Consider the following 12,574-nt stretch of genomic DNA (forward strand, 5'->3'; position numbering starts at 1 on the left):
CTCCCTGCGATCGCGTGGATTTTTCTCCGGGTCCTCTGCTTTTTCACTCCACATCGAGAATGTCAGAGTATTTGGCTGCAATACATTCCCACGTGCTAAGCCACTTCGTTGAGCTATCAATTATTTGTGGCCAGGTCGCATCTGAAAATTATCTACTTAGCTTAGTGGGCCTTACCTGGTCAAATAAAATATAGTTTAGTTTAGAGGCAAGTGCTGTTAGCGAGCAACATATGAAGGCCGGCACTGCACACGAAGGGGTGGCTGGCCAACACCACGCCCGGCCGCCGTTGTCTCCCCAATGCTGAAGCTTACACACCGCACCAGGTACTCATTTGAGGCCGAGTCGAGTTAGCGGATGCCCGGACCCGGGTCAGGGAATCGAACTCGGGTAGCCAGAATCACAGTGCAGCGCGCTAACCACTCAACTACCACTCCCCCGAACTGAAACGCGCACGAACGCGGGGTCATTCGAGGAATTTGTTTGCAATGTTGATGAGAGCCCTAAAAGAAAAAACACCGCTCAAAAAAAACATTCACAGCTGTGTCAAAATAAAAAAAAGCCCGTGGAGGGATATCTGCAGCACGGTCCGCCCTGCGATCGCATCGCTCTTGGAGATGTGGGTGCGATGGCAATTTATATAAATATTTATATATTTATATATATTTCTATTTTAACCGGTAAGGCCCACTGAGCTGCGTGTAGCTCTTTTCAGAAGCGACCTTGCTATCACAAATTAGAGCTCAACCAAGTGGCTACTCGTCGCGTTGAAATTTATAGCAGCCAAATACTCTCAACGCATACTCTGTGGTTCTGTCGGTGAAGTCACGTAGGTAGAACATAATAGATCACGACGTTTCGATCGCAACACACAAGCAAGCGTCATCAGGTGAGAGTAACACAGCAGGGGAAATGCTGACGCAGGAGAAAGAGCTGCTGCGACAAGAGGTGATATGAGGTAGGAGGAAAGCTGCTGATGCAGGTTGCTTCTAAAGCTTCACTCATACCTCATATCACCTAATGCTGCAGCAGCTCCTTCTCCTTGGTCTCACCTGATGACGGTCGCTTGTGTTGCGATCGAAACGTCGTGATCTATTATTTTCTACCCACGTGACTTGTTTTTCTTTTTTTTTCTACCCACGTGACTTTACCGAAAGAACCAAAGAGTATGGATTCCCGCAGTCACGAAAGCTTCAAATCAATGCACGGTTCTAAATGTGGAGGGGAAAAAATCGGAGGACCCGGAGAAAAATCCACGTGGCCACGGGGAGAACACGCAAACTCCAAATATGCAACAGGCGTCAGGGTCGGGATGGAACCCATGCCCTCCTGTATACCAGGCGAGGCAGTTAACATCCCGTCACCATAGCGACTGCGAGCTAATCGCTTGCCCGTCTCCATCAACGTCTTGTTATTATGATGACCCCGGTTTATCCACAAACCCCTCGCCGTGTCTCAAGACTCTTTGTTCAGGAGGGTCCTGCTGATGTTGCGTGATCCCAATTGAGTAATTTGCAGGTCAACTTTCCAGCACTTTCCAGCACTGGGTTATGTTTTGGCCAATACATTAGGGGGTTTTTTTTTCCTGAACTGTGGAAGGAAATTGGAGAACCCGGAGAAAAGCCACGCAGAACAGTGGGGCGAGAGAGAGAACATACAAACTGCACGCAGTAAGGCGCCCGACTCGAGAATTGAACCCAGGGCCTTCTCGCTGTGAGTCGCGAGCGGTACCACCGCACAACTCTGAACTATCTCTCATTAAAACTGAGAGCAGCCCCGTTCCTATGCCCGTTGTAAATCTCTCTCATTACGCTTCCCACCCCCCCCCCTTCTTTTTTCCACCGGGGCTGCGATTTCTGTGAGAATTTACGCTCCCAAGTTTATCTTACCCAGGAATGCGCAGGGGCGTGGTGGCAGCAGCGGAGGCCACCGCCACAAAAAAACCGCATCGACCGCCCTGCTTCCTCTATCACACGCGGGGGGGGGGGGTACGCTTGGGAATTCCGCGGCATCCGACGCTCTCGGAGATAGCACGCGCGATGTTTCTGCTGCACGAGGAGCGGCGAGGAGAGAGAATCGTCGAGGAGTTTGATTTGGGACGGCACACGGGAACGCGGGGCCCATCCCAAAAAACCACAGAAACTGCGCCCGCCGAGGGAGATGCCACGGCCGGGCTCGCGGAGACTTCAAAGCGAACGTGGAAGGATCGTAGCGATCACAGGGATCGCGGTGCTCACGTGTCAACGGCCACGTGCTTATCAGCACGCTCCACGTGATGCCAAGTCTCCACTACCCCCATCGAGCAGCTGCTGTTGAGATCATTATCCTTGTTCCTGTAACTACTACTACTATGCTTGCTTATCCAGGAAAACTCACCGGGTCCCAAGACTCCCTTTCGTGGAGGGTCCTGCCAAGTTGTTTTTGTTGCAGTCGGGGGCGATGTTACTGACAAGTGTCACCCCAATTGAGTCACCCGCGAGTCGTTGGCCCCTCGCGAAGCGCTCGCTGCCGGCGTGCACCCCAAGAGTCTCCAAGTGTCGACTTTTCCCTTTTTTTAAACGCTCGATTTTTGAAAACAGGTTTAGGATTGCGATTACGAGCGCAGAAACATGCGCCGCCACACGTGCTCGATTTTGTTATTTTAGCTTTTTACGATAACGCAACTCGCGGTTGAAAGGTTCAGATTACACAACGAACGGTGCGACCGACCTGCCATTCGCGACGCGAACCATTTTCAATTCGAAATCGCTCGAGGCCCAGGGTCACAGTTTCACAAGATGGAATAATGTTCTCAAGTAGGCCAAAGCCCCCCCCCCCTCTCCCCGCTTACTCACACGGACGACTGGAGCAGCGCTCGTCTCCACTGAGGCAGCGGTGGAAATTCCACTTCCACGCTGACGGGGCAAGGCAGGGCTCAGTCTCTCCGCAGGACGCCCGCCGACAACTTCCCACGAGGCGCAAGTCCACGAAGCGCCTCAAACTCAGCGGGGTCCACGAAGCTCGATAAGAATCCCGCATCGCTGGCGATGGTCAGGATTCACCCATTCACTTACCCACTCACTCATTCATTCACCCATTCACCCACTCATTCACCCATTCACCCACCCACCCACCCACTTACCCACCCACTCATTCACCCATTCAGTCACTTACCCACCCACTCATTCACCCACCCACTCATTCACTCATTCACCCATTCACCCACCCACTCACTCATTCACTTACCCACTTACCCACCCACTAATTCATTCACCCACTTATCCACCCACTAATTCATTCACTTACCCACTCACTCATTCACCCATTCAGTCACTCACCCACACACCCAACCACTCACCCACACACCCACCCACTCACACACTTACTCATCCACACACCCACTCACCCACCTACACACCCGGTGGAGTCCCAGTGCCGGAACATCACCATGCCACAGCTACGTGCGCCAGTCCTGCATCACTGATCCACCCGTCAACCACGGCCTAATCCCCTAATGATGCGGTCGGCTCGGTCCTAAAACTCACGGAGCACCGCATGGCCAGGCTACTGTGTTGGCGAGGAGAGAAAGAAAGGAGAGAGAAAGAGGAAACGATAGAGGGAGGGAGGGACAGAAAGAGAGCGAGGGAGCTCAATCCGGATGAATCATCTAGGGGAGCGGCGATGCCGTGTCCAATCACACCTGTAAGTAGAATAGTTTTTTACAAAATGTTTGACTATTTCAACAATTTTTCGATTTTGCCAGATAAGGCCCACTGAGCTATGCAGCTCCTTTTCAGAAGCGACCTGCCCACAAATGACAGCTCATCACGTGGAAATTTATCGCGGCCGAACACTCTCAACGCGTGATTCCAAATGTGGAGGGAAAAACCGGAGGACCCGGAGAAAAATCCACGTGACGACGGGGAAAGAGACACGCAAACTCCAAATATACAGCAGCAGGCGTCAGGGTCGGGATCGAACCCACGGCCTCCAGGCGAGGCAGTTAACGTCTCCTAGCCACCGGACGCGTGAAGCAGGGTGATGCCCACTCCCTCGGCACGGGAGGAGAGCCTCAAGCCTCGCGTTCAGGGCAGCTGTAACGACTCGCGTGCCAATTTAAACACAGTTCATCAGGAAACACTTTAAAACGTAATTCTTATCAGGCCCCATGGTGTAAACAAATGCAATCTCCAACTCGTATTAGCCACTCCGGCCCCGCTAATTTACGTGCTATGAAGCAGGGCTAATGCCTCGAAACATCGCCAATTATATGTTTCCTTTTAGGGTCACGTTATCGATGAACGCGTCGACTGGTTTAGTTATCAGCGCTTGAGCGTGCGTGCAGGCAGGCATGTGGAGTGTTCCAGGACAATCCTCGAGTCGTGACGTCCGCTCTAAGAGCGTCCCGCGTCTTTGTCGGCCAGCGAGTCTGATGCTGGGCACGGATTAAGATGTCAGTGCTGCTGCCCCATCCCTCCCGGCGGCAAGCGCGCGTCGCTCCGTCGCTCCGTCGCTGCGCCCTCCCGCCGTGCCGCGCCTGAGCTCTTAAACGAGCTGTCAGCGATGATTAGAGGGATCAGAGTCGCCATCGGTGGGGGGGGGGCTCTGTCTGGACAGCGCTCGAGGATAGAAGGAATTTTGTAAGAATTTTTTTGTTACGGATGCCGCGCGTGCGTGTGTTTTCCCAGCGAACGTCCGCTCGAGAGGGCCGGGACTCCCAATCGGCGTCTTCACCGAAATCGTTGAAAGGTGAAAATGGAAGCACAAGGGCGGAGACCTCCGCACGCGGGGAAGGCGTGGGGAATCGTCGCGCCCCTAACTAAAAAAACTGTGATCAAGGTCACAGTGAGGTCACTGTGACCTTGATCTTAAGTCTGAACTCTGCACGCAAATACATTTGAACCGAACGAAATGCGTGTGTGCGAGTGTTTTCCCGGGCCTCTTCTTCCCACCGTGTCCACATTCACGGACTAATGTACGCTGAACTTCTTTCGCACCGTAGGCAGCTAACCGTGCTAATTGGAGGTGCGGGGGGATGACAATAAACTATACGCAACAAAAAGAAGTGAGAAAATAAGTTTTCAATCTTGATTTAAAAGTGCGTCGCTCGAGTGGCTTCCTCATTGGCTGCTGCCTGCTGCTCCTCTCGCCCTCACTCCCACCCCCTGAGCCACCATCTCCACCTCCACCTCACAGGCCCCTCACACCCTGGTCCACCACTTCTAACCACCTCCAGCTAGGCCCCGAGCCTCGCGGTCTCCACGTCCATCGCCTCCCTTCTTGTGCCGTTGGCCCCAGAGGCCGGGAGGCCGGGAGGCCGGGAGGCCGACGTTCGGTCGCCGCGTCCAAGAAGAAGGCCAAAGCGACCGGGTCTCGGCTCGTCCCCATCTCTTCAATTCCTCCCCTCCCCCCACGCCCCCCACAAGATTCGGCAGTTCAAGCGAGCCGGACTCTCGTAACAATTTGAACTCGCACCGCACCGCCACCACGCGGCACTCGTGACTCAAGACGCGCGAGGAGATGTCAACTACCTCGCCTGCTATACAAGAGGTCGTGGGTTCGATACCGATCCTGACGTCTGTATATTTGGAGTTTGCGTCTCTCTCTCTCACCCCGTGATCACGTGGATTTTTCTCCGGGTCCTCCGGTTTTTCCCTCCACCTTCATAATCAACGCGCTATAAATGTCCACGTGGTGATGAGCCACTTCATTAAGCGATAATTTGTGGTCGCTTCTGAAAAAGAGCAATACAGCTCAGTGAGCCTTACTTGGTAAAATAAATAAATAAAAAATTAAAGAGGAGGAACTTGGCAGAAACGCAGCCTATTATATAATTTAAATTTTTAAGGCCACGGTGTAATGGACGGACGTGCTCACCGCACAGCAGACGGGAGTGGTTATTGTCATTTGATCAAACCGAGACGCGGGTCGTGTTTCAACGTGGTGGCTTGGGAAATGTTTCTGTCCCGTAATTGCCCCGTTGGCACACCTGTGTTAAGCCTCGTTTTTTATGCTTGTTTGTTTATTTGCGGTGCACAGGCAAACGACCTTTAGATGTGAACCTGGTCACACAAAGGAAACCTGGTTACAGCAGCAGCAACAACAACAACACCCCATCGTAAACAATCGCACAAACACACGGGCGACCACCTTTTGCCCATCCCGGCTGCCCTAAAACGCTGCCAGCGCTGAAAGGAAAAACGAAAAACAGCCGAGGGAACTTTCCATCTCGAGTCCGAGGGGGAGCTGGGGGGGGGGGGCATCGGTCCCAAGCTCGCGAGCCCAGGAAGCGCCTCACCCAACGGGGGGGGGGGGGGGCCCTGGCCAAGCGGATCGGAGCCAGCGAGGCCCCCCGCCAGGCGCGCAAGGGGGGCGGCGGTCCGGGGGGGGGGGGCACGGATCCCTCTCGTTCCCTCTCTCCGCACCCTCGTGCAATGGAAACACCCAGGCGCGAGTAAACCCGAGCAGGGTGCAGCAGCAGCAGCATGTTGCGTCAGTGCTGCCGGGCTAAGAATGGGCGCATTGAGCTCCCCCACAGCCCAGCACAGAGAGAGGCAGTGTGGTGAAGCTGCCCGCCCGCCCGCCCGCGAACCCCTTCTGGCGGCAACACAGAGGAGGCCTTTGATGGGGTTGAAAGCGCAGCTCCACACCCCCCCACACACACCCCCACCGGTATAGAGCCCCCCCCCCCCACCTCGTCCTTGCCCAGTGGCTCTCCTACTCATGGGCCCATCCACGCACACCTCTTGTCCCACACACACACACACGGACAAAGATAAAGATTCCCCTTATAGCCTTTAACAGGGTGTTGGGGCAAGTGCTGTTAGCGCTGGCAGGCCACACGTGCACACTCACACGTGCACACTCACACGTGCACACTCACACGTGCACACTCACACACACACGTGCACACTCACACGTGCACTCACACGTGCACACTCACACGTGCACACTCACACGTGCACACTCACACTCACACGTGCACACTCACACGTACACACTCACACGTGCACTCACACGTGCACACTCACACACACACACTCACACGTGTACTCACACGTGCACACTCACACTCACACACACTCACACGTGCACTCACACGTGCACACTCACACTCACACGTGCACACTCACACGTACACACTCACACGTGCACTCACACGTGCACACTCACACGTGCACACTCACACACACACACTCACACGTGCACTCACACGTGCACCCTCACACACTCACACGTGCACACTCACACGTGCACCCTCACACGCGCACACACACACACTCACACGTGACACTCACACGTGCACACTCACACTCACACGTGCACACTCACACACAGATGACACTCGAGTCCAAAGGGCTGACCGATGACCTTTAACGGTCGTTGGACTGGAGAACCAACATGGCCACCCCCCTCAACTCACCACCCCCTCAACTCACCACCCCCTTAATCACCATCCCCTCACTCACCACCCCCCTCACTCACCACCCCCTCACTCACCACCCCCCTCACTCACTACCCCCTCACTCACCATCCCCTCACTCCCACCCCTCACTCACCACCCCCCTCACTCACCACCCCCTCACTCACCACCCCCCTCACTCACCACCTCCTCACTCACCACCCTCTCACTCACCACTCCTCACTCACCACCCCTCACTCACCACCCCCTCACCACCCCCCTCACTCACCACCGCCTCACTTCCACCCCTCACTCACCACCCCCCTCACTCACCACCCCCTCACTATCCCCCTCACTACCTCCCCTCACCACCACCCTCACTACCCCCCCTCACCACCACCCTCACCCCCAACACGGCCTAGAACGTCAGCTCCGATCACGTCTCCACGTCAAGATGAACCTCGCTGCCGCCCGTCCATCTGAGAACGGCGCAGATGAAGTCGCGTGTCACGTGACCGGCGTCTTCAGAGGCGCTGCCTCTCAGGGTCCCCCACTCGCAGGAGCGAGGAGCCCTCAAACAATTGCGGGTCGCCAGCGAATGTTGACAGGAGCACTCGCAATTGTGTCGCGGGCCCCGTACAACACGAGAATGCAATAGCCCGCAGACTCTTACGTGGCGTCGTTCTGGAGCATTGTTTAATGAATAGACCTCTGTCTGTCCACGTGGACATCAGCAATGTTACCCAGCAGCATGGAGAGGCCAGACTCGGCTTGAGAGGCTGACGAGTCCTCTGGAAGGTCAAAAGCTGTTGAGCATTTTTCTCGCTTAAAACAAATTCCGCTGGGGCAGGGGTCGTCAATCACAACAACAACAAGATACATTTGTTTCGAATTCGATACGAAAACAACAACTCAATATTTCAATGTTGATTTGAAGCTTTCGTGATTGCAGCAATCCATAATCTTTGGTTCTTTCGGTAAAGTCACAAAATGAAATATTTCAAGAGCGGCAAATGCCACGCGGTGGGTACGAGGCGGTGGCCATCCTCGATCAATGACGTCACAAAGCAGCAGCCCTCAACTGGACTCCCATGGTGAACTGCACCCCCATGGTGAACTGGACTCCCATGGTAAACTGAACTCCCATGGTGAACTGGACTCCCATGGTGAACTGGACTCCCACGGTAAACTGGACTCCCATGGTGAACTGGACTCCCATGGTAAACTGCACCCCCATGGTGAACTGGACTCCCATGGTAAACTGAACTCCCATGGTGAACTGGACTCCCACGGTGAACTGGACTCCCATGGTAAACTGCACCCCCATGGTGAACTGGACGTCCATGGTAAACTGAACTCCCATGGTGAACTGGACTCCCACGGTGAACTGGACTCCCATGGTGAACTGAACTCCCATGGTGAACTAGACTCCCATGGTAAACTGAACTCCCATGGTCAGGGGTGGGCAACCCACATAACAGGAAGGGTCATTGTGTTTTATTTATTTCAGAGAGCCATGCTCTGCAGTCCTTAAAGAGCCACCGCACGCGGCCCAGAGCCGCAGGTTGGCGACCCCTGCACGAGACAATATTGTTCTTGAAAGCCCCAAGCTGATGAACTAAAACATTGTCTGTTTTACATATATATATAGACATGGCCTGTCACTTGATTTCTTACCCTAATGCTCCACAATAAACACGCGCCCAGTTGTTTACGCTCGTCCGCAGTGACCCGTGTCTCTGTTGCACAAGTGACAGTAAATATCCAGGGACTCCCTTTCACCGTGACACAAGGAACATTGACTGGAGTCATTCAGCCCTGCGTACGCTTTGGCTGATGGCCACTGGACTCTGTCATCCTTCTTGGTAAACATGCAACACACACGCACACGCTCACATGCGCGTGTGTGTGTGCGTTAAGTAACCTTGCCGTGCACAGTAGTTTCCGGGTAAACACAACAACAACAACAGCAAGCTGGGCATGCAGACCCTGGCAAGTGCAGACCCTGGCAAGAGCAGACCCTGGGTGGTGCAGGCCTTGCAAAGTGCAGTCTTCTTACCAAAGGCCACCTTGGAGAGAGGCCTTTGCAATAGCGCAGTCAGATCGCAATGAATGATTGATTCCACATGCTAGCTGTGCTCACACGTGGTACGTAAAGGACAGCGTTGATCCTCTCCATTTGAAACAACGAATCTGAGAGTGCCAAAGAGTTCCAGAACACCCAGGACGAATTATTGTTCTTTGGAAAATTACGTTAGAAAGTGTCGCTCACTTCGCGTTCAGCGCGGATGCAGAACACGTGGCCACGCCGAGAGCTGACAGACGCGAGAGAGAAGCAGCACTCCACGTACGTCGGCGGAGGACGTTACTCAGAACCACGTTTCTCAGGACCAATCAGCAACGTTGCTTCAGGGGTCACTGAAGCGTGACCCTGCCCGCACGAGCATCGTGACCCAGCCCGCACGGGCATGACCCTCGTGAGCAGGCAATGGCGAGGATGCCACCTTCCCGTTAGGTTCCGATTCCTGAACATTTGCGGAATGCAAAATAACGCTGACGCAGCCCCGATGAAGACTGCAGCTGTTTGCTTGAAGTGGTCTGAGGCAGCCTCAATAGGTGAGGCCTCAACATCATTATTATTATTTATTATTTATGCTAGTATACCCAGGGTACCCTCACCGAGTCTCTTTGTCAGGGGGGGTCCTGCCAAGTTTTGCTGCCGTGTGTCATTCCAAGCGAGTCCATTTGCAGGTAATTTTCAGCATGGGGGATGTTTGGCCAATACCAGTTAGAGAGGTGTTCTTGTGTGTGTCTAGTTTGTCGTCCTTCCCCCGCACCTGCGATGAGCACGGTTGGCTACGTAGGGTGCGAAAGAAGTTCAACATATGCTGTCTGGGCTCTCTGTTATTGGAGTAAAGTGTAGAATCCGAAGGAAACTCACGTGGAACAAGGGGGAGAACATACAAACTCCGGCGTCGGAGTTGGGAATCGAACCCAGGCCCTTGTTGCTGCGAGGCGCTCGTGCCACCAACGGCACTGCCATCAGCTTGCCAAGCGGCACGCCACCAAACCAGTGGCACGGGCACGGCACGCGGAGTGAGCGGGCGCAGCGACGCGCACATCTTGAGCCGGGAGCGCCGCTGGATCTAGTCCAATCCCTCTTCTGAGTAACTTTCTGGGGAACATCTGTGCTCTGATGGTCCGCTGATTGCGGTGTTTGGCAGCGGAGGAGGAGAGCTCTGCGATGCACGCGTCTGAAGTTCGGCAGCAATAAGTTTATAAATACGAACCTCACGGAGAAACAAATCGTCGCACTGGAGCAAATCGCGCGCTCGCGCGCACCCGAAGATCCGCATTCCGCGACTTCTCGAGGAATGCCGAGGGAAGGGAACGTTTTGGGGCGACGTCTGAACGTTTGTTTTTGACGTCCAGTCCATCACGAAGGCGCCGCGCTGATCACGCGACACGGCCTGGGCTGAATAACGACACCGTTTTGGGTCTGCCGCAAAACCGGCTCGCGCTCAGATGATGGATCAACAGCATCTGCCCGTCAACTGCTTCCACATCCACTGCGAGCAGACGGTGCGCAGTAGTAGCAGCAGTAGCATTATTATTGTGGTTAATAACAAACCGCAGTGATAACCAGGGCAGCCGCTGAATCCTAACCGTGAAAATCTGCAACGAGTGGTGAACGCAGCGCTACTGCTGGGCCACGTGACTGCCCCTTGAGTAGTGGGTCTTGAGCTTCGCGTCAACGAGACCGATGAGTGTCATTCGCTAAACTCGCCAGGACCAGGAGTTGGAAGAGAAGTCGACGATACTCAACGCAAAGTTTCCCCTACGCGGAAGCGTCGCCGCGTCCCAAGGCTTTGCCAGCTGAAACTGGGCTGGATTCTACGTGTCTGTGCACGCGTGTGCGTGCGCGTCCCTGCGCCGGAGACGCACACGCGCACGTAAAAGTCCGGCTTGCTAGCGTGAGCGCCATTGCCTCCTTCTCCCTTCCAGAGCTCACGAGAGCGGCATCGGACGCAGCGGCCGGCTCGCGACCCCCTCCGTCGTACGCACCTCCGATCGGCGCGGTCGGCTGCGTACGGTGCGAAAGAGGTTCAGTGTACGCCCGTGCACCCTCCGAGACGCGCCGGCGAATTGCAGAGCGCCGCCAACAGCACAGAGCCCATCTCAGCATCTCAGCAGCGCCTCGCCAGGAGTCGTGGTGTCATGTCGCGTGCTCTCGGCACGGGGCCGGGAGCGCAAGCGAGGGCTTGTGGGTTGGCGTGCGGTGCTGCGGCATAGTGCAGTGCGGCGTGTTGTTGTACGGGGTGTTGTTGTACGGGGTGTTGTTGTGTGGGGTGTTGTTGTGTAGGGTGTTGTTGTGTGGGGTGTTGTTGTGCGGTTCGCTGGCGTGCTGTGTTTACGTTGAACTTCTTTCGTACCGTACGTAGGCAACGGTGCTAATCGGAGGTGGGGAGGGGGAAAACAAACTGCGGTGCGATACGGCGCAGTGCTGTGCTCCTTGGTACAGCACGGCGGCGTACCGCGGTGCGGTGCGGTGCGTCGTACCGTGCACGGAGGTGACGGTGCGGGACAGCAGGAAGCGGAGCGGCGAGCTGGACGTCTGCAGCAGCTGCTGGGCGTCGCGGGCGCCGGCCGCCGCGAAGGCGTCCTCCATGCGGCGCGTGCAGCACGAGGCGCCGCGCACGCTGCACACCTGCAGCTCCGCACCTGCACGCGGCGGGCGGCACGTTCAGTCAGCTCTCCCACAACGCGAATTGGATATCGCGCGATCAATGTCTTTCGCGGAACGCATTTTTTTATGACGCGGGTGGGAATTGGCTGCGACGCGATCGAGCGAACGGAGCTACGTCGCAGCGAGTAGGAACGTGGCGGTCGTACGGCCGCTTCGGAGTAGCACCACACAAGGCATTGGCACGCTGCTGGATGCTGCGAGATGCTACCCGCGCGCCTCAGACCACTGGGCTGTACAGATCTTTTTTAGAAGCGACCAGGCCACAAATGAGAGCTGGACAAAGCGGCTTAGCACGCGTGGGAATTTGTAGCAGCCCATGACTCTAAACGCAAGTTGATTCTAAATGTGGAGAGAAGAACCGGAGGACGTGGAAAAACATCCACGCGACCACGGGGAGAGAGACAAACAAACTACAAATATACAGGCGTCGCCAGGGTCGGGATCGAAC

General features: G+C 55.2%; 1 protein-coding gene across 1 annotated transcript in view; it reads right to left on the bottom strand.

Moving 5' to 3' along the window:
- Positions 1-12,574, bottom strand: part of GPC5 (glypican 5) — a 79,138-nt gene that overhangs the window by 53,448 nt on the left and 13,116 nt on the right. Inside the window, exon 2 of the mRNA XM_078878699.1 lies at positions 11,940-12,101. Within this exon, the coding sequence (XP_078734825.1) occupies positions 11,940-12,101 (162 nt within the window). The remainder of the gene's footprint in view (positions 1-11,939; positions 12,102-12,574) is intronic.

The sequence above is a fragment of the Lampetra fluviatilis genome, chromosome 51 (assembly GCF_964198595.1).
Source record: "Lampetra fluviatilis chromosome 51, kcLamFluv1.1, whole genome shotgun sequence".
Taxonomy (NCBI): Eukaryota; Metazoa; Chordata; class Hyperoartia; order Petromyzontiformes; family Petromyzontidae; genus Lampetra; species Lampetra fluviatilis.